This window comes from Mollisia scopiformis (genome assembly GCF_001500285.1).
Source record: "Mollisia scopiformis unplaced genomic scaffold LY89scaffold_19, whole genome shotgun sequence".
NCBI lineage: Eukaryota > Fungi > Ascomycota > Leotiomycetes > Helotiales > Mollisiaceae > Mollisia > Mollisia scopiformis.
The window spans coordinates 330,652-351,421 of NW_017263599.1; the positions used below are offsets into that span (position 1 = coordinate 330,652).

The window sequence follows — 20,770 nt, forward strand, 5'->3', positions numbered from 1 at the left end:
ACACCACCAAGGTGAGTCGTGGCTAGTTGATGAGGAAGAACGATCCAGCCAATTGGTTGTCGATCTGTAATTTTGATTAAAAGCTAATTCTCTCAGTGATTAATTTCTAATTAGTACAAGCTCCTGAGTAGCAATTCGTGCCAGAACAATAATCTTTTGTACTACCACAGAACCCTGATGTACTGCAACAAGTTCCAAACTTCGACCCATCACATACGTATGCTTTCTTTGAACTTGGCCCACAAGTACCATCAGGACTAACAGAAACAGTTGAACCAGTGTCACAAGCTCCTGAATAACAATTTCCTGCTCCACAATAATCGTGGGTGCTTCCACAATACCCCGAATTCGAGCAGCACTTTCCAAATTGGGTTCCTGTGCATGTTTTGTTGCCTGCGAACAGAGGCCCGCAGGAGCCGTCGGTAGAAAGGTTGTTAGAATCTTGGCAGGCACCGGAGTAGCAATTTCCAGTACCACAATAGGCTGTACCATTGCCACAAAAGCCATAGATGCTGCAACATTGACCAAATACAGCATTTGTACAGGTCGTTCCTCCATAGGACGGCCCGCAGGTTCCATTCTGAGTTGCTGTGCTTGGTGCTTGACAAGCTCCAGAATAGCAATTGTTATGGCTGCAGTATTCAGAAGTATTGCCACAGGCACCACCTACTGAACAGCACCTTTTGATATCATCAGCCATTTGCAATAGCATAAAAGCTAAATGCGTACCTTCCAAAGCTTGTGCCATCACATATGGCATAGTCATGTGATGGCCCACACGTACCATCTGTCGATACAGGTCCTTTCGAGACTGGGGCAACACAAACAGCTGTCTTCAGCCAGAGATTAGTACATCCACTGTTCAGGTAGGTATTGAGGTCATGTAATTCAGTTTCATTGATGCCACTATCGTCATCAGTACTTGTTCACGTAGTCAAGATTTTCGTACTTACAATCTCAAACAGATGCCATTGCACTAATGACGTTAGTTCTTGTCGTAGGGTGGGTACGCGATGATACTTACCGTGTCTCCTGAGACAACATTGTAGTAACGGCCACAAGCAGGTACTGTCCCGGTCTGTGTCGGCTCTGATGCTGTGGCCGTCGTATAATATGATCCTGCAGCTGTTGGTACGGCGAAAGTAGCCGAGGGAGTGTAATGCCCTCCAGGTGGGCTAGGAATATCAGCTCGAGTATCTCAACTCCCCCGTTACGGAGCCGAAAGCCCACCTTTTGCATACACGTTGCGCTATTGCTAGGAAACCACAACTACCCTGAACCGCTTTGTTCCAGAAGAGGAATTGCGTCAAGGAAACATTTTTGTCCGGGGTAGAATACAACTCTGTAAGATTGTCACTGCAGATTGTCAGCATTTGAATCTCGACGAAGTATTTCAACTGTCTCTCACCAAGAGGGAGATCCCAAAACTGTATCTAGCTCGCAAGGAAGCGGCAAACAAATGCTTGTATTGAATTGACAATAATAATCATCGGTGACCACACGAACGTCTCCCGTTGTGACATTGTATTTGTCTGTTATATCGTTGCAAGTAACCAAGTTGACGGAATCCGGGTGGATCAGTTGTCCTAAGCAGGTACCCGTTGCAGTTGGGGCTGCAGTAGATGTGTCTGAAACTCGAGATGTCGTGGTTGTAGCTGCTGGAGAAGTGACAAGAAGATTCTTGCTGTAGGTCGTCACCGGCAGGCTGGTTGAACACTTTGATTGAATGTCCTCGTATTGGTCAAGTAGGTAGTCTGCAAACGTACTGTTCGGTAGGAGAGGTGAGACTAATCTCTGGCGCCACATTTTGATGAAGCATTCGCTGCAGTACAGCGAAGAATCGTAAAGGTTCGTCACTGACATCATATCCGGCGATATGTCTACAGGCGAGAAATCGGGCTTGTTGCATTGAGGAGGGTTGTCGATAGGATTCTCATTGTTGCAGACATCTGGGTCCCATCTAGATAGTTCATGTCAGTTTTGTCGATTGAATCAGATGAAGTTCGAGATATACCTAATAAAATCGCTTCCCTGCCACTCCTGAGATTCTAAGAAGCACCAATTTTGAGAACTGTCCTGCATGCATACAAGATCATGTCCTGTCGTCCACATCAATGGTTCTGTCTCAGCCAGAACAAGTGTGCCATCGTAGTTGATAGTCTGCCCGTTGCAACTCATAGCTACTGCAGAATGCCAAGCTGAGAGAGATGAGGCGCAGTTTGATGTGCATAGCGTTGTCACGTTCTGCGGATACCAATCTAAGAACGAGTGAGTAAGATAGATATCCAAGCACGAACCTCCTTGACTCACAGGTATTATCTGCTCCTTGAGCTGCCAGTACTGCGTTGTTTTGATCGCAGTCAATTGTAGAGTTTCTGCGTGATGAGCGTACGCCACGATTGGAGGCTGGGTTTGTCTTACAATGCTGCCAAACATTGGTCTGATATTCCCCAGGCTTCTTGTATCGCCAGCCGATCTAGGTAGTCATAGATCTGAAAGCCAGCATTCGCCGTTCGTGAGAGCGCCAGGATAACCACCGAGAAGAAGAACATCCGTAACATGTTTAACGATGCTCGATTGCAGTTGAAGCTGGAATTCGGGAAGTGAAGTGTGCCAGCCTTTTGCATCCAAAATTGAACACACAGGACGCTCAAAACCCATTTCTGTCAGCTCGGTCTGAAAGAGGAAGGATATATGACTCTCTGAACTGTGCCTTCCCGAACGGTCGCGACTGCCACCCCATGCACGATATCTGTTTCGCCTCGCACGGTACAACCTCACATATACGTGCCATTGATCATTCTCTCGATTACTCCTCAGTACGGATACTTTTGGTATATCTTGAAAAGGAACAGTTATAGTTCAGAGGCTCGAGCACATCACCAATCCTTCCGAGTCCTCGGTCGATCGAGGTGACCTGCCGCCTAACATTAAGATCGAAGTTATTCTCCAAATCTCGATCCGAATCCAACCTACGAGCATTTTGTCCTACAAAATGCGCGTACTCAACACTGTAGGCCTGGGTATGGCCATAGTCCCAGTCGTTTTCGCTTTCAATCAGACCAGCCCAAGCATCCAGGTCCATAACAATGACAGCGCGCTGTACAAGCCTCTCTACACTCTGCATTCGAGTTCAACTCCTGAATTCCACAACGTTTCGGGTGTCACAGTCAATCCGTTGATCAAGGCTTTGCTAGGGCCCAGTAACAGCACTGGAAGCCTGCAGCGTCGGGATCTGCCCACAGGAACATGTGCGCCTGGAACTCCATGCGTCAATGGTGCTTGCTGCAGCAATGCAAGTATGCATCCTCATGGGAAGTGTCATCTTCTAACGAATATCAGACAGGGATCTGCGGATACTCCCCCAAAGAGTGTGGCAAAAAGACATGTATCTCAAACTGTGATGCCAAGGCAGAATGCGGCCAGTACGGTGTACCAGGAAATAACACTTGTCCGATCAACGTCTGCTGCAGCAAATTTGGTTTCTGTGGGACTACAGATGTAAACTTTCTGAGGTCTTGAGGCTTCTTTTTGCTAATACACCCCGACAGGAGTTCTGCCTTGATGGTTGCCAAAAGCATTATGGTGGATGTGGCTCCGCTCAAGAGCCTTCGGTATGTGGTTCTCTCTGAGTTGAAATACCTCTGAATGTCGAAAGAAATAATACTGACTCGACTATGTCAATGTATAGTGTGGCGGTGTCACTTCTGGGCGAACCATCGGGTATTATGAAGGATGGTCCTCGAAGCGTAGTTGTGATTCTCGACTTCCTTCAGACCTTGACTTGACTGGTCTCACCCACATAAACTTTGGTAGATTGCTTTGCGAAATGGCAGTCATGCACTGACGTTGATAGCTTTTGCATACTTCGACCCAACCACGTTTCAGGTTACACCTATGGATCCAGATGACATGAAGCTTTACCCTCAGTTCACAGAACTGAAGAAACAGAAGTCGTCTCTCCGGACATGGATTTCCATTGGAGGTTGGTCATTCAATGTGCGTCATCAAATCTGGCTTCGAGATGCACGGCTAACCCGTATTAGGACCCCACCAACACGCCAAACACGCAGAAAGCTTTCAGTGATATGGCGTCCACGGCTGCAAACAGGAAGACTTTCATCGATTCTGTTCTGCAATTCATGACGACCTGGGGCTTTGATGGTGTTGATCTCGACTGGGAGGTAAGTCTTTTCTTTGAGCCGGAATCCCCGATTGAAAGCTGATAGCTGAAGTACCCTGGCGCTCCGGATCGAGGAGGCATCAACGCAGATACCGCTAACTTCGTTGCTCTCTTGAGGGATATGCGGGCAGCTTTTGGCAACTTGTATGGTATAAGTTGCACCGTTCCCGCTTCTTTCTGGTATCTCCGCTGGTTCGATATCAAAGGCATGGAACAGTATCTCGACTTTTTCAACGTCATGACATACGATATTCATGGTGTCTGGGACTCCACCAACAAGTTTACTGGGCCATATGTCCGACCACATACCAACCTCACCGAAATCCGTCAAGGTCTTGATCTGTTGTGGAGAAACAACGTTAATCCCGCCAACGTGAACATGGGCTTGGGTTGGTATGGACGATCATTCACTCTCTCTGACCCTAGCTGCAATAGGCCTGGTTGCGTCTTCAGTTCAGGAGGCAATCCTGGGGAATGTACAAAGTCAGCTGGAACTCTTTCCAATGCCGAGATTCTCCGTATCATCCATACAAAGGGCCTGACACCAGAAATGGACTCAGTGGCAGGAGTAAAATGGGTTTCTTGGGGGAACCAATGGGTCAGTTACGATGACGGTGAAACGATAGCTTTGAAGATAGACGCTGCCAACAGGTGGTGTCTAGGTGGAAAGCTAATATGGGCAATCGACCAGGACGATACAGCTCACTCCAGCAACCGCGATCTACTTGGCATAGGACCTAGCAACGGTATCTCTGCGGAAGTTGCAGCGGCAATGAAAGCAGCTCAGCAACAGGCAGAGATACAAGCAACTGTTCGAAACTCGTGCTATTGGTCTTTCTGCGGAGGCTCATGCGCGCAGGGCTACTTTCCCGAGACCACAGCAAAGGGACAAGTTCTGGGCATTTCTCGCCATACCGTCTGCACTGGGGATGAGTATCAGACATTATGTTGTGCTCCCGGAACGAATACAGGAACGTGCTCGTGGGAGGGATGGCGAGGAGTTGGCCTCTCTTGCATGCAAGGGGGTTGCTCTGACTCTTCTTCGTCGCTTGTTGCTATGAACAGTAAGCGCCGTTTTTGTTTTGAGCCACTCGATGTTTTACTCTTACCTGACCTCTCTGTAGCTAACCAGTTCGTCCTCAACTCCGATCTCAACATCAATTTGACTTGCTCTGGAGGTAGCCAATATTATTGTTGTACTGGCTTTGTTCCGTCTCCCAAGTTCACAACTTCGGATTTGGTTCTCGTCGGACAAAACGGGGTAAGTAAAAGGGCATGGGGATCTGGAAAGAATCCAGCATGCATAGCTGCAGTAACAGCTACCATCGGTCTTACAAGTGGTCTTTTGGCCTTCTTCACAGCAGGGATCTCCCTCGCAGCCGCAGCAGTTGTAATTGCTGTGGGGATCGCATCTTGTCCAACTACAGGATCGGGATCCGCAGCAGGAGCTGCCATCGGCGTCATTCCAATCCTTCCAATTCCAGTTGGCGTTCTTCCGAAGGGCGGAAAACCTAGCAAACCCAAACAACCTACCGCTGGCAAACCAGGCAAAGGTATCAAATATGGACAGTGGGCACCAAAGGCTGCTTACGGGAAGAAAGACAAAGACTGTGCAGTGACGTATACTTGTAGATATGGCCTTGGTTGGGATGAAGTGAGTATTCGGAGCCGCATCTACTTGTATTTTGCCAGCTGACGTTCTTTCAGATCTGTGACAATCAGCGGTGGGCCATTGATAAGGTCATTATAAGTACAACGTTCCACATAGACCGTCGTGGAGGGCGTAGTTCAAAGGATGAATGGCCAAGTTGGCGACGCGAAGAATTTCGCACCTTGGCTCAGGTCGCCGTGAACAGGGTACACAGATGCCAAGTGTAATTCAGCCCTTCTCTCAATTGCGCAACACATATCAACAGGAATCTAAATTTTGTAGGGACGAGTTCCCAATGGGAGTATTGCTTGAAGCGAAAGCGCCCAATCCGCAAGTAGTGCGCCTTGTCAATGGACCCGCGAACGGAGCACAAGGAGTTGACTTCAAGCAATGGAAGGCTGCCACTTGGGTTCCTTGCTCAGCATTGAGGAAAGCACATAAGAAGCCACCACCACCCGTAACGTGGGAGTTTGGCCCCTTCGCTGCGAATGATAATCGTGGGATTCCAGGTACTGGAAAGCATTTCATCCAGGAATACGGAGTAAGTTACGAACTCTAAGGAGCAATCAGCATCATCATAGCTGATACCAAGCGCTCGCAGTTCGATTCCCAAACGTATCATAGCTCATGCTGGGGCAAGTACTCACCTGGATCAGGAAGCTATCCTCGGCTGTATGATGCGCTAACTTCTTTCCTGTAGCGACATTCTCAGCCTATACTTTCAACACCCACTCGTATAAGGTATTCCATGAATTATCTACAGTCTATGATCACGGATTCCGTGCATTGCTCGACGATCCGTAAGACTCTGTTTTTTGATGCTTCCAATGGAATGCTGACCCGCTTATCATTTGTAGAATGTTCGACGCTCCTTATGATTGGCCTAGGCAAAGATACGACGTAGATCCCTATTACACCGACTCCCCACCCGAAGACGTCGCCTCAGCAGCATATCTCAAGCGAAGTAATGCACAATCCGCACTCGAGAGCAAGATTCCCGTGGAGTTTGCAAATGCCGATTTCAGTGTCATAGACAGGCTTGATGCATATCTCACAGGTAGAGAGCTGGAGCAACTGATGGATTTGGAGTCCTATTATGATACCCCTCCACCACCAGAGCCGACGCAGTCTGAAAAGAGTTTGAATGAAGCGGATGTAACGCCGAGTCTCACCGGCGCGGATATGGCAACGCAAGCGGCAGCTGTGCCTTTGGATTTGCCGGTTGAGACTGGTAGGGTTGCGGCTCATGTTCATGCTCATGGCAGCAGGCGTTCATGGTAATATGCATGGTGGAGTTGGTTTATCGGGACCTTCGGGTGCTCGGTCCGGTGTAGAAGAATATTCTTATGCTGTCGGTAGGAAGGGGAGACATATCAAGTACACTCGCTGGGTATTAACTAGAGACCAAGAGACTAGTATTATTATTCTGTGCAGTTTCAGTCAACGTCGAGATGCTAGGCTTTGAAAGGCATCAATACAAGAAATCAAAATACCCACGAAAAGTCCATCGTGGCTTCATCCCTTGTCTCGTTGTGAACAACCTGGCTCAAAGAGCACCCCGAGCTCGCAAAATCTTGATAAACTTACAATTGAAGTTGAAAGAAGACGACCTTGAACAGCTGACACTTCGTGCTGGGGAACCATACGAAGAGCTCATGCATTATCGTTTCATTTCGCCCTTGTACTGAATCGATCGGAGAATTCGCAGCGTATGCATGCAACGGCTTGGGTAACGATGCCGTGCTATTAAGTCTGAAGATTGATGAAGTGAAGGAGCTGAGGTGACGTTATGATGCAACCCTTGGGCTAATCCCAAAGCGTCGAGAAAAAGTGGAGACAGTTCCAAAGACACGCTCCAGATGCCAGAATGGATGCATTCCAAAAGTAAAGGTTTAGTCAATCTTTAGCATTACTTAAGCCCAGACTCGTGGGCAGAGAATATCTTGAACAAGTGAATTTGTTTTCTTAAAAAAATAAAAATAAAAAAGGTCGAGGAGGGGACAAGGAAGGAACAAGAATTCTGGCGCACTTCGTTTGTTTGTTTAATCATGGCAACGACTCGAAGATGAATTGGATGAAAATGTTAAAATCAGATCGCAATCATGGGAGAGGAGGTGTTTCTGTTCTGCATTTAAAGGAAAGACCCCATGGTATCACAACGCTTGATGCTGAGCATTCCATACTGGCGCAAGCCAATAAACGTTTTGTGATTAGAATACGCGCCTCCAACAACGGATCCTCACCTCAGTACGCACTCAACAGACCCGCTCGATCTTGAATCTCCATGACTTAACCTACCTAGCGATAGAGGGGAAAATTCCAAGTGACCTTCAGACCCCCATCAACCTGCCCTGTCTATCAGTGTTATCCTCTTACCAAAGCGAAGAAAGGATGCAGGAGAGAGTGGAGTCATTACCACATTGATAGGCTGAACGAACGAAGTGGAATAGCCAGGATATCCACTACATTACCAGTAGTCTTAGCATTCATTGCCTGAAAACTATCTCTGATGGAGAGATTCACTTACTACCAGGCAAAGGTACCATCTGTTGTGAAAGCATACACGTAGCCCGGGTTGCAGTGGATGGAATAGAGTCCGTCTCCGTCAATGTATCCTGTATTGTCACATACATAATTTCCATTATCGTAGATTCTTCCTGCAAATGTGATCAAAGTGCCACCTTCGCTTTCCCTGAGGATGCTCCCTTCGATCTGCATGCAGGCTAGTGATGGCATGACGCTGGATAGCCAGAGGGCTGCTGAGAAAAGGGAGATTTGCTTCATGGTGCCGATCAGATTCGACAAATGTTGTTGCGATGATGGATACTGACGATGTATGATTTCGCGAGAGGAGAGCTATTAAACAAAGACGAGTAAGTCGAAAGATGCTTCGTCTCCCTTGGGTTGGTATGTCCGGCCATCGATCACGACCCATACTCCCAACATTCATACTTCACATGATTCACAACATCTTCTACCTTGGAACACAGGCCACGCGGCAAAGCTGCTGACTTTGTGGTGTCTGACATGATGTTGGTACTCATTAACTCGCCGTAAATCGACTCATTTTGGGCGCAGCCGATGTGACATGGCTCATAGACGCCCATTTTCGCTTTTCTTAGCCTAATGGGTGTGTGTTGGAGCTCTGCTGGAGGCGCAAGACTTGGTTCAAGTACTCCAAAACCAACAAGTCTATGTTTCGAGGTGGATGTTACCACTCCATCTTCAGCCAGCAAAACCAAGATTCATGGGCCATATCCATGCCTCCGCACCCAGAGGGAGGATTCTAGCGCTCGCTGTTCCGAGATTAATCTCGACGCTTGTCAAGTCCCCGAATACAATGATTTACCAAACGTTCAAATGCGTTGATCTAAAACTTGTTGGATCGCAGGTACAGAAATGGTGAGACTGCATATGGTGCAACGGTAATGCGGCCGAGTCGTGCGTTATGTTGCGATTCCCGCCGCCGAGGTACTGGTACAGTAATCCAACAAGGACCAACATCAGACCATCATAAGAAACTTCATATTTAGGGCCCTCTCACTAGGTCAAAGTTCAATCCTTGTAGAGCGTTTACCCGTGTATGTGTATATATAGACTGACTCCCAAATTTGAGGGAAATTGACGACATGGGTTGAAAGGCGCAGGAGCGTCTGTTGGAAAGCAAAGAATAAGGATCCAATGATCCTAAAGGGAAGGCTTCCAAACTTCAACTATGAACTTGGAGACAGATTTCCCCTCGCCTGAATGAATTTCCATAATGGTTCTCTTCGTAAGAGCTTTTAGACACAATCAACATTAAAATACTGCCATGGAACTTGTTGCCGTGCTGATATACATACGCAAAGTCGGGGAGGGTCATCTTATGACGGCATCTTTGAGTTGAGTACCAAGATCTATGACTTGAAAGATTACCTTGATATGGAAGGGTGGCGTCTGAAACTTGAATTAAATTTAGAATGAGAGACGACGTTGAACGAGCTTCAAGTTTCACACTAACCCCCACCACCATGTGCTGACTAATGCGGGGTAATGAGAAGGTTTTGGCGACGAAGCTTTATCAACAAACATCGTCGTCCTTTGTGTTGTAGTCAGACTTCATACGTTTCAGCTCAGCTGTACCACGCAAGTTTATCGTACATATAACAGCCATCTCTCTTCACTTATCAGGTTATCAGGATGTCTCACACACATTCCCATGATGGAGGACATAATGGCGCGGTGGATCACGGACACACACACGAGATTCTCGATGGACCTGGAAGCTATATGGGACGTGAGATGCCGATTATCGAAGGAAGAGACTGGTCTGAACGAGCTTTTACTGTTGGAATTGGAGGGTGAGTGCTGTCACATCTCATCACGTGATGTGCACCTCCCGCAGACCGCACTTGCCTTCTCAATTTTCTTTGGCCATTACTATGGCTACAATCTAAAATCAGACCTAAACTAACATTCTCCAGTCCTGTTGGCTCGGGGAAGACGGCTTTAATGCTTGCTCTTTGCTTGGCGCTACGCGAGAAATACTCCATCGCAGCAGTCACAAACGACATCTTCACACGAGAAGATGCTGAGTTTCTGACGAAGCACAAGGCACTACCTGCTTCTCGAATTCGAGCTATCGAGACCGGCGGATGCCCCCACGCCGCCGTTCGAGAAGATATCTCTGCCAACCTTGCCGCGCTCGAAGACCTGCACCGAGAATTTACTTCCGATATCCTCTTAATAGAGTCTGGTGGCGACAACTTAGCAGCAAATTACTCCAGAGAGCTCGCTGATTACATCATCTATGTGATTGATGTTAGTGGTGGTGATAAGATTCCAAGAAAGGGCGGACCAGGCATCACGCAGAGCGATCTCTTGATTGTGAACAAGACAGATCTAGCAGAAGCAGTTGGCGCCGATCTAGAAGTCATGGATCGAGATGCTAGAAAGATGAGAGAAGGTGGCCCGACAGTCTTCGCACAAGTCAAGAAAGCAAAGGGTATGGATCATATTGTTGGTCTCATCATTAGCGCGTGGAAAGGAAGTGGTGCCGAAGCTGTTAGCAAGTCGCGAGGCGGACCGATTGCTACCGCGGGACTGGAAGAGTTAAAGTAGGGGAAGCTCAAACGGTGCTTGATCAGGGACTATTTGCTAGAGATCTCCAAGAAGATGAAGACATAGCATCTTTACCCAGTTTTGCTGTTAGTGCGAGCCCCTATCGTTTTAAGCTTAAATTTCGGGCCCAGACATTGGAAGACAACCAAACTTTCTCCCCCCATGGAAATATATCTCTCTACTGCGAAATGGTCAAGTGGCATGTCGAAACTGAGCGGGCTTCTCATAGTGTAATAGTCCATTGAGTCATTTCGCACCAAAGACTTTTTTCAACATTTTCAATCTTCTCCCATCTTCCAATTTTTCATCATTTCGAACAATTTCCTACAATCTCGACAAGTAGGAATCACCTCTTAAGAGCATCGAAAATATACATTTCTCACTCTAAGCACTATACAATCTTTACCCTCAGAAAGTATCGACAATCCATTCGGCAGTATGAAAGCGTCAAATGTCCCTGATGGCCTGGGACAATCTTCACAGCAGCAGATGCCAGGTGAAGTTTGTACTTCTCACAGCCGTGAGGCTAGATCATCCCCGCCTCAGTCTCTTGCATCTATTCTTAGACCTTCAGCACAACCTACCATTGGTGGCGAGGATTTTGGAAACGCCTCCCTATTGGACGACTTCGAGCAATCGAAAGAATGTATCAGCAGCCATTCAACGCCAAAGACGGTACAGCCCGACTCAATACCAATCTTGATGCAACAACTCCGACATCCTCAAGTTTGGCGATTCAATATCCACTACCACAACGATTTTCGAGCAATTCTAACAGGACTGCGACAAGAGTTATTCATTCCTACGATCCCACCTACAGATAATCTTCAGCTTCTACAAACAACTCCTGAACCGCCAGCCTGGGAACCAGATGCCTACCCTCGGTTCACGCACACAACAAGAGAAGTCTTTGATGATGCTAGCGATCTTGACGTTCAACCATCAATACCAACCATCACAACTCGACCCCATCTTCCACGATTCCCACCCACAGTCCCGAATCGACCCCACCATCGAGTCCAGGCAGACGAGCACCTACTCCTCAGTGGCAATACTTGGACAGGCGATGGCTTCCATCCTTCTCCAGCCGAAGAAATCGAGAGGATCGACTTCGGTGTAGGAGAGGTCATAGAAGGTCGTGAGATACCTGGCGAATTTGTGCCATTAGATGAGTTAGATAGCAATTTCGAGCATTTGAGTAGAGTAAATGCAAGGGTGAATAGTGAGAGGCCGGCAGGTAGACCTTGGCTCAGAAGATTCTTAGGTAGTGTTAGGAGACGGTTTGGAATGATGAGAAGGAGGGAATTTTGAAGCTTGAAGGGAGCCGGTTGTGATCACGTGTTTGCCAAATTCGAGAGCTTCATCTGAGATGGCTCTTTAACTTGTATGGATAATTGCAGTATAGCAGTACCTATCAAAGTATATGCAACAGATTCCTAGCAAGATAGACGACTTCTTTCCTTTTCAGTTTCCACTTGGACTCACGTGTGCTCCGAGTGGCTTGGTTATGTCAGCATCCTCGGTTTTCCCACGAACTTCATCCTTCTTCAATCAAGTGTTCTAAAAGACGGACTTGGTGCAACAAATGCAACAAATGCAACAACCAGATCGTCGCTTTGATACTTGCCTGTCTATGCCAGATAATGCCAACGGGGCACGCTAAGTTCCTCTTTCTTAAGCCCGCTCAACGATGCAGTTGATTTTGTCTACCTCCAGGCTTCAGTCACCGGGAAGCAACGGGCAAGATCGGTCTTCGACCACTACCGTACTGCTTATAACGATCCAGACTCTCATGGCCGATGAGTCGAATGTTAACGAAGAGCCCCATGTCGGAATTCTGGGGCCACTGTCCGTCCGCGATAATTCTCGCCGTCAAACGCCCCAACACGGCTCACAAACAGCGGATGACCCAACTTGTGGCTTGACATTGCTTTCGCTCGCAGGGTTCACTATTCCTTGGTGCCATACTTGCCTCTCATATCGATAATAACCTTTGAGGCGTCCATTCAACTCCATTCATTTGTGGATGAGGAGATCAAGGTTTGAGGTTGGGCTGTGGCTGTGGCTGATATTACCGAATCAATCTGCGGCTACGTCAAGAGGAACAGCTCTCAATAGATCCAAGGTCGATCCAAGCAATCTTCAAAGTCTATCACAAGCCTCAAGATAAGCATCTGGGGTAATTACTGCGGGGAAATGCACCATGGGAGTGCCAAGATCTGGGGGCGTCGGGAAATATTGCCTCGACGCAAACACTATGCCTAGTTTCTTGCAGAATCGTCAAGGATCCGCAATCGTGGGACTAGAAATGCCACACTTTATGATAGCCAGTGCCAATCATGCCGTGATTGAGAACTCAAGAACATCATCATGCATGTTTGGCATGCGATGCATGCTGGTACCGACCCGTTCTCCCATGCCTTTTGGTCCAGACCCAGATTCGAGTCATGCAGAGCCCAAAATTTCGATCATTAAAGTCCATAGTTGATATTTGCTTCTTTGCTTCCTGCTTTCTGTTGAAGCAGCAAAATTGATGCCAAGCCACGGCAACGCCGAGAAGGCTGCACGCCAGTTTGTCTTCATCTTTTGTGGAATCTTATACCCAATGAGCATGGCAATGTTAGTCCCTTGCTCGGCCGTCGTTGCAGGCACCGGTACCACGCTACAGCGAGATCTTCAGCGAAGGCTCGATTGTAGAGGATTTGCGTGGAAGTGGCTTGAGTAGAGGTGAGGGGTAAAGATTTGCAACAGACGGCGATATGTCTAGATATATGAAGGCGTAATCCCGTATGATATTCTACTTAGAAAAGTGAGCTGTGTACAGCTTCCACTCATCGCCTTTCATCTTGATTACAATATCCCAAACTTCAGAATCTTTCATCAAACTTTCGGCAACGATCTACATATCATCCTCCGTCTCGAAGCAGATCTTCGCACACATCAAGCATGCTGTGGTCAAAAAATGAAGAACCAGAGTTGAAGGAAGTCTTTGACCAAAGACGACCTTCAACCGTCGAAGCTATCAACAACCAGCACCGAAAATCAGTTTCCAATCGTGGCCTTACGGGTGCATCTGCTTTGACAGTCAGACAATCCATATTTCCCATTACATTGGTGACACTCTTGTTCTTCCTCTGGGGTGAGTAGAGTTGCCCCACATTCTCCACGAAAGTCCACTAACCATATACCAGGATTTGCATATGGTCTACTTGATGTCCTCAATGCCAAGTTCCAGACTGCTTTGAACATCACTGCAGCCAAAGCTGGTGGACTACAAGGTGCATACTTTGGAGCTTACTTCATCGGACCATTGACATACTCTGGATGGATTGTCAGAAAGTTTGGGTGAGTGCACATTAATATCCAACTGCTTGACGAAAGTGCTAAGAAGTCCTAGTTATCGCTGGACATTCATAACCGGTCTCTGCATCTACGGAGTCGGCGCTCTCATGTTCTGGCCTAGCGCCGTCTACCGGAGCTTCGGTGGATTCTGTGGCAGTCTCTTCATCGTGGGCTCTGGTCTTTCTACCCTCGAAACCTCCGCCAACCCCTTCATCGCAACCTGCGGCCCTCCCAGACTTTCCGAGTTTCGTCTCGAGTTGTCTCAATCGTTCCAAGCAGTTGGCTCTGTCATGGCACCTCTCCTCGCATCTCGAGTCTTCTTCAGTCATACTGATCCCAATGACTTGAGTAAAGTCCAATGGACATATCTCGGTATCGCAGCTTTCGTTTTCTTGCTTGCTGTGGTGTTCTTCTTCAGTCCCATTCCCGAGGTCACAGATGCCGATATGGCGCTGCAAGCTGAGCAGTGCTCGGGCTTGACGGGATATCAGGATAAACCTATGAGGAGGCAGTACAAACTTATGTTTGGTGTTGCGGCTCAGTTCTGTTATGTTGGTGCTCAGGTATGGTCTTCTCCCATGACTCTCTGCTTTCTGTGCTAACTCTGCGCAGGTCGGTGTCGCGGCCAATTTTATCAACTATGCTAGAGAGTCGGCTGGGATTAGTGCTGCTGCTGCTTCAGATCGCTATGCTATTGGCCAGGGTCTTTTTGCAATTGGTCGATTTGCTGCTGCTGGGCTGATGATGTTTGTGAAACCACGTATTGTGCTCAGTAAGTGTCCCTCTCCAACATGCACATGCATTCGTCTTTCTCCTTCCCACCACTTTATACACGCTTCGACGTTCATGGAATCACTACTAACCTAATAACAGTGGTATTCATGACAGCAATCATGATCTTCATCGCCGCCGCAATCGGCACCCACGGCGAAGGCGGCGTCGCAATGCTCTCCCTAGTCCTCTTCTTTGAATCCTGCATCTTCCCCACAATCTTCACCCTCTCGATCCGCGGTCTCGGTCGACATACCAAACGCGGCTCATCGTGGATCGTCGCCTCCGTCTCTGGGGGAGCTCTCTTCCCTTCCTTAACAGGCTTATTGGCAGATAGCAAAGACTACCATGTCGCGATGGCAGTCCCGCTCACGGGCTTCTTTGTGGCGTTTGCGTTTCCGATTTATCTTAATCTCTGGTGCAGGAAAGAGTTAGATGGGTTTAGAGAGACGAAGATTGGGTATGTGGATGGGGATGGCGTGGTAGGGGATCCGGATCGAGAGGCTAGGAGGGCCAGTTTGAGGTTTGAGGAGAAGGGAGTCAAGGGGGTGGGGATGGAGCATCATGAGGAGGTTAGGCAGGTTAGTTCGAAGGTTGAGTAGAGGGTCGTTAGCGGGAATTTGGGTGTGGGAGAGTATGTTGACGCGAGTGGTCTTGAAGGTTCTATTGGCTCTTTCCTTTCTATGTATTATATACAGTATTTTTTTGAGTCAAGTATGTTGATGCGAATTAAGAATTTGTTTTTCACATGCCCTTTGTCCTAATATGGCTACCGGGAAGTGCTTCATAGTAGACATTAGAGACTGGACGTGTGGTCATCCCTTTGGAAAATCTAGAACACCACTCATGGAGCACTGTTGCATGTCACATTTCATTTCCAAGACCAAGACACCAGTAATTTGTGAATTGAATTCAACGCTAAAGTCAGGCAAAACCTCTCTCGTGAGTTCCCCATAATTCGATATCTAACGCTTTTGTCTCATTGTTGCCACTTCGCCCGTTTGTTGTCCTGGCTCCCAAACAATAAGTGTAGTGTTATCTGAGTGAGATAATCCCAAATCCGCTCTTCCAGAAGAGCGAATTTTACCCCGATGCGCCCAGACTTGGCGCTCAGTGCCCATAAGATAGAAAGGCTCCTTCTTGCTCTGCTCCGCCTTTGCTCTCGCCTCCTTGACTGCCTTGATTTCCTCGTCGTTCATTCCCTCGTAGATCCACCATCCAGACTCGATAGAGATAGTGTCGAAGTCGGTGTCATTGAACCCACTTTTGATGAAATCATTCCCACTACTCCTAAGTCTGATGCCTACAGAACCAGCGACCATGCTACATGGAATATCGACTCCGTAGTAGTCCAACATGACAGGCACCGATGCCCAGCCGGGAGGGATTTCGGTAGTCTCGAGTCGATGGTATCGTGCTTCATCCAGCTGTAAAACAGGCGTCGATCCTCCCCAATCTTCGAAGTCGGAATCGGCTACAAGGTGACCTTCGCTGTTCCAGAAACAGAAAGCTGTGATCCAACCCTGTAATTTTGTTAGAACGTATCATCAATAACTCGTGGTAAATTAAGCTGCCTACACTGAGATATGTTGGGCCAGAGCCACCACCTGAGTAGTGAGCAATCTTTTGCCAGAAATCCTTGGTTTCTTCTGCTTCCGGGGCATCGAAGGAGGCGATAAATCGGGCGAGGACTGGCTTGAGAAGACTGAACCAGAGCTTGGCTTCGTCGCCAAAGGTACCAATCCGTTCCGCCTTTCCAGCCAAGCTCTCCCAATCGGACTTCTCACCCAGTAAAGTCACAGAAGGCAGTCCGCACAGGACTGAGCAACCATAGGTGAAGTATTTCTGTAAAGTCGACATCATCAGGATCGATGCCACAACCTCATCAGTCTTTGTTGTTGTTGTAAATCGAGGCATAATCCAATCTCTGAGACTGGGGTCCACTACATTCTCCTGAATCAACTGAGACATCTTGAGTGAAAACTTGGACCAATCCACCCCAAATTGAGTATCGCCGGTGATCTCTTGCATGGCAATAACTTCTAGATGCTTCTGACCTTGATGAGTCACGAACATGTCTCGAAGCTCCTCGGCATGCGTCTTGATATAAACGTTGAGTTGCGATAGAATACTGAACCAAACGTCCTCCGGCCGAATCTCCAGATGCTGATGATTGTTGTAGGCACGGACGGCGCCATCGACGAATCCATTGCTTTGAGCGTAGACATTGGAGTCTTTGGTAACATCCGTGAAAGAAGTTTGAATGATGTTGTTGTTCTTCATTTTCTTTGCTTCCTTATAGCATGCAGATGTGAAGAGCTCGTTAAAGTTTGTGACTGCCTCCTCATTGTAACGTGGCCGGAAGGCGCTCGCGATGTGCGATGCGGGTCGAATAGTTACAGGCATTTTGAGAAGTATTCCTATTGGGGAGAGGTCTGTTCAAAGCAAAGCAAATGCCGTCCTTGGTAGAGAGATTATGAGGTGGAGCACGGAGGTTAAATAGGGTTGGTTGAGGAGTTATGCGATTACCCTGGGCGCAAAGCGGCTGAATTCGCGATGGACAATTGTTCTTCTTTGCGGTGTTCTCTTGCGATACTAGGATTTCCAGAAGCGTTGCGCAAAGTCAAATCGTGAACGTCAAAAGAAGTTCGAAGCTGTAGGACAAGCCTCGCAGTAGCCGCAGGCTTGTCGTTGTTGTCACTGGTTCTAGTAGGTAGTAGATGGGTCGAAGAAAAATTTGTAAGATGGAGGAATGAAGGAAGAAGTTGAAGACTCGAGGAGGACTTTATAGCCGTTCTGAGGGACACTCGTCCCAAACGAGTATTGTCATGAGCTCTATTCACCCTTCCAGCTGAACTTGAATGTAGCTTTCCCAGAATATCATAGAATACAGGTGAATAGCAAAGATCCTTGCTGACATGATAGAAATATTCAATATAGGCTGTACATAATCGAAGGTATCGGGTATTATAGCTCGTGATAGCTGGGGAAAGGGCAGGGGGATACCAAACTGGGATAGGGACAGACACCGAGGCAATTTAGGAAAATATGGAAAAGAAGAAAGTCTGAGAAGAGGGAAAGTCATTCAACACTTCAAGGACATGTTTGCTACAAAAATAATAATGGGAATAGCAGAGAGCAGATATGTGAGTCAAATAGGCAGAAGTCAAGTCCTCCATCAACAACTGACTGATAAACACAAACCGAGTTGGCGATGAATACATACTGAGAAGGTAAACAAGTCACGACTTGATGTCTCGGTGTCTTGAGAAAGTCTTCGTATTGTTATGTGTCATAACGTCTCACTGTATGCTGCTATCATGTAAACCCTCCTACCAACAAATGTTGGACCTGAAACCTAAACGCCGAAATGATCCACCCGCTGCTTGATCACGAGAAGTCTTCTCCCTTCTCCTCAATCGAATTCTTGATCTTCAACAAGATGACGGTCTTCCACTTATCGAGCTTGCTCATCTGGTCGTACTGGAACAACTTGTCGGCGAACATCTCTTGATCACCAGCTTCCACTGCCTCGTACAAGTCTACCAGCAATTGATGTTCTCGCTGACTAGGGAATGTGGGGTCCATATCTCTGTACTTCTCGAATGCTCGGTTTGTAGCGACTTGATCGCCAACAGCAAGATGACAGAGTCCTGCTTTGAGGAAATAGTCTTTCACTGACCACTTCATAAGGTTATTCGAGACGGCTGTCGAAGCCACCTTCTCGAATAATTCGATGGCCTTATAGTAATCTCCCTCCATAGCTGCCAGATCTGCAACCTTCAGCCAGAGTTTGTTCGCAAGTCTATTTTCGTCAGCCTGGTCCGCACTGCCCGGGTAACATATACATACGCCTCAGCATTATCATTCTCAAACCAGCTCGCGGCTAACTCGTAGCTCTCAATGGCTTTCTTCTGGTCCCCTAGCTCAATCTCATATATCTCTGCCAGATTCTGCTTATGTGTTGCCGCACGCCTGAAGTTACCCTTCGATGTGTAGTGGTTGATCGCTACATCCAAACATCGTGCAGCATCTATCGGATCTGTCTTCTTGTATACCTTGAAGGCTTCCGTGAGAGTATTCGCAGCATCGTCTGGTTCGTTGAGTTTCTGGGTTTGAATTTGGGCAGCCTTTTCGAAAGCTTGACCAGCCTCTTTGTCTATGTATTGTATTAGCTGTGTTGGTGGGTCGGCTGGGTTGGAGAGGTGTACTTTGGTTTTGCATTCGGAAAGCGTTCGCGGCTTGGGTGTATAGGTCTGCGGCATTCTCCCATTTCTCTTGTCGTCCACCGAACAGACTGAATCCTCCTCCAGCTCCCGATGCGGCTTTGTCTGCCTGGGAGTTGTTAGTTGAGCTTATCGTGGCAGATGGCGGGGTAGACTGTGTACCTTCTGCATCAACGCGCGAGGATCTTGAGCCATGATTGCGATATTAATATGAGAGACTGATATGCAGAAAGAAGATTTAGTCTAGTCAGAGATTATGATCAGGCGTTGTGGTGTTGTTCTTGGTTGGCATGTGTCAAGAATTTGGGGTCTTTGGGGCCTGCTCTGACAAAGTCGCCTCCGAATCACTAGCGTGCTTTTTGGAGCTTCACCTCGAAGCTCCAGGTTGGGATAAACAACAGCTCCAGAGTCAACTTCGACTTCTATGTTGGACATTGGAGTTTTCCGATGCATCGAATTTAAGATTTTGAATCTGATCTGCCCTGGATTTCTTGTGAAGGATATTTCACGGGCTACGACAAGACTTCTAAGCTTTATCTGTAAGTTATTCGAGATTTATATCCGCCAGCAAAAGCTGACCATAGCAAAAAATAGTTCTGCAAATATCCCCAAGATGTCTGGATACATATGTCGAAGCTGTCGCATATCCCTGCGACGAACTCTACGCTCTCCACGATTCCGTTCCATACCAACAGCACGCACGCATACAACAGATTCTCTCTTCGAAGAAGACGGCATGCGAGCCATGGGTGCGGCAGCAGAATTCAAGGAAGATGGAAAATCGCGTAACGATGACCAGGAGCAAGACAGAGAACTGCAGTCTAGCAAAAAACAGCTATTAGACGTCGAAGCCCTTCTCTCCAAACCTACCTGGTCCGTCCGTTCGCTCATACCAGACGATAATGTCCTGCCAGAGGACGAAATCACCCCCGAGAAACTCCACCACCTACTTCGTCTTTCCGCACTACCTCTGCCAAAGTCCTCTGCTGAAGAAGCTAAGATGCTTAAGATATTGCATTCACAACTTCATTTTGTTCGCGATATCCAGAAAGTAAATACAGATGGTGTGGAGCCGTTACGGAGTATTCGTGATGAAACAGAAGAGGGTATTAAGGAGATTACAATAGGGATGGAGCAATTGAAAGAGGCGTTTGCGAAGGAGGATATTGTTGGGAAGAATAGAAGGCCACGAAGGAGGAGGGACATAAAGGTAGATACCAAGGGAGTGGAGGATTGGAATGTGATGGGATCAGCTGCTGAGACGGTTGAGATGAATGGATCGAGATACTTTGTGGTTAGGAGCGGGAAAGGGCAGGCAGAAAAGAGCAGATTGAATCCTGCTGAATGGAGAAGTATAATGCATGAGAATGCTGGTGAGGTGGAAGACTTGCCGGAAGGATCAGATATGTCAGCAGAGACAGGCTCTAAAGATGCCCACGTTCTTGATCAAGAACTCAAATCATAATGCTACTCTAATACCTGATCAAATTTAATGTC

General features: G+C 47.5%; 8 protein-coding genes across 8 annotated transcripts; 4 read left to right on the forward strand and 4 right to left on the reverse strand.

The window, feature by feature from the left end:
• Positions 1-58: 58 nt before the first annotated feature.
• LY89DRAFT_651377 (carbohydrate-binding module family 18 protein) lies at positions 59-2,552 on the reverse strand (the record flags this gene model as incomplete). The annotated part of the gene is made up of 9 exons (XM_018212153.1): positions 59-680; positions 730-906; positions 954-976; positions 1,025-1,175; positions 1,231-1,356; positions 1,409-1,960; positions 2,015-2,258; positions 2,311-2,375; positions 2,422-2,552. The coding sequence occupies 9 exons, from the start codon at positions 2,550-2,552 to the stop codon at positions 107-109; spliced, it is 2,043 nt and encodes a 680-aa protein (XP_018067623.1). The 3' UTR covers positions 59-106.
• A 20-nt stretch (positions 2,553-2,572) lies between these two features.
• Positions 2,573-7,115, forward strand: LY89DRAFT_651381 (glycoside hydrolase; the record flags this gene model as incomplete). Its single annotated transcript, XM_018212154.1, has 12 exons — positions 2,573-3,299; positions 3,347-3,501; positions 3,552-3,614; positions 3,692-3,812; positions 3,857-3,999; positions 4,047-4,184; positions 4,236-5,247; positions 5,308-5,837; positions 5,891-6,057; positions 6,117-6,379; positions 6,535-6,634; positions 6,692-7,115. Exons 1-12 carry the CDS (start codon positions 2,996-2,998, stop codon positions 7,113-7,115), a joined length of 3,420 nt encoding a protein of 1,139 aa, XP_018067624.1. The 5' UTR covers positions 2,573-2,995.
• Positions 7,116-7,146: 31 nt separating this feature from the next.
• On the reverse strand, positions 7,147-7,591 carry LY89DRAFT_155558 (uncharacterized protein). The gene is made up of 2 exons (XM_018205447.1): positions 7,422-7,591; positions 7,147-7,260 (listed from the first exon to the last, which is right to left on the reverse strand). The coding sequence occupies exons 1-2, from the start codon at positions 7,493-7,495 to the stop codon at positions 7,179-7,181; spliced, it is 156 nt and encodes a 51-aa protein (XP_018067625.1). The 5' UTR covers positions 7,496-7,591; the 3' UTR covers positions 7,147-7,178.
• Positions 7,592-9,908: 2,317 nt separating this feature from the next.
• Positions 9,909-11,149, forward strand: LY89DRAFT_721313 (urease accessory protein). The gene is made up of 2 exons (XM_018218632.1): positions 9,909-10,174; positions 10,298-11,149. Exons 1-2 carry the CDS (start codon positions 10,014-10,016, stop codon positions 10,932-10,934), a joined length of 798 nt encoding a protein of 265 aa, XP_018067626.1. The 5' UTR covers positions 9,909-10,013; the 3' UTR covers positions 10,935-11,149.
• Positions 11,150-13,651: 2,502 nt separating this feature from the next.
• LY89DRAFT_155604 (putative L-fucose-proton symporter) lies at positions 13,652-15,720 on the forward strand. The gene is made up of 5 exons (XM_018205448.1): positions 13,652-14,073; positions 14,126-14,279; positions 14,332-14,839; positions 14,889-15,048; positions 15,150-15,720. Exons 1-5 carry the CDS (start codon positions 13,881-13,883, stop codon positions 15,647-15,649), a joined length of 1,515 nt encoding a protein of 504 aa, XP_018067627.1. The 5' UTR covers positions 13,652-13,880; the 3' UTR covers positions 15,650-15,720.
• A 265-nt stretch (positions 15,721-15,985) lies between these two features.
• Positions 15,986-17,581, reverse strand: LY89DRAFT_687443 (uncharacterized protein). Its single transcript, XM_018215501.1, has 2 exons — positions 16,626-17,581; positions 15,986-16,570 (listed from the first exon to the last, which is right to left on the reverse strand). Exons 1-2 carry the CDS (start codon positions 17,451-17,453, stop codon positions 16,013-16,015), a joined length of 1,386 nt encoding a protein of 461 aa, XP_018067628.1. The 5' UTR covers positions 17,454-17,581; the 3' UTR covers positions 15,986-16,012.
• A 573-nt stretch (positions 17,582-18,154) lies between these two features.
• On the reverse strand, positions 18,155-19,584 carry LY89DRAFT_651392 (TPR-like protein). The gene is made up of 4 exons (XM_018212155.1): positions 19,436-19,584; positions 19,259-19,382; positions 18,900-19,206; positions 18,155-18,852 (listed from the first exon to the last, which is right to left on the reverse strand). The coding sequence occupies exons 1-4, from the start codon at positions 19,466-19,468 to the stop codon at positions 18,438-18,440; spliced, it is 879 nt and encodes a 292-aa protein (XP_018067629.1). The 5' UTR covers positions 19,469-19,584; the 3' UTR covers positions 18,155-18,437.
• Positions 19,585-19,646: 62 nt separating this feature from the next.
• Positions 19,647-20,744, forward strand: LY89DRAFT_651393 (uncharacterized protein). The gene is made up of 2 exons (XM_018212156.1): positions 19,647-19,812; positions 19,868-20,744. The coding sequence occupies exon 2, from the start codon at positions 19,887-19,889 to the stop codon at positions 20,736-20,738; it is 852 nt and encodes a 283-aa protein (XP_018067630.1). The 5' UTR covers positions 19,647-19,812; positions 19,868-19,886; the 3' UTR covers positions 20,739-20,744.
• Positions 20,745-20,770: the final 26 nt, after the last annotated feature.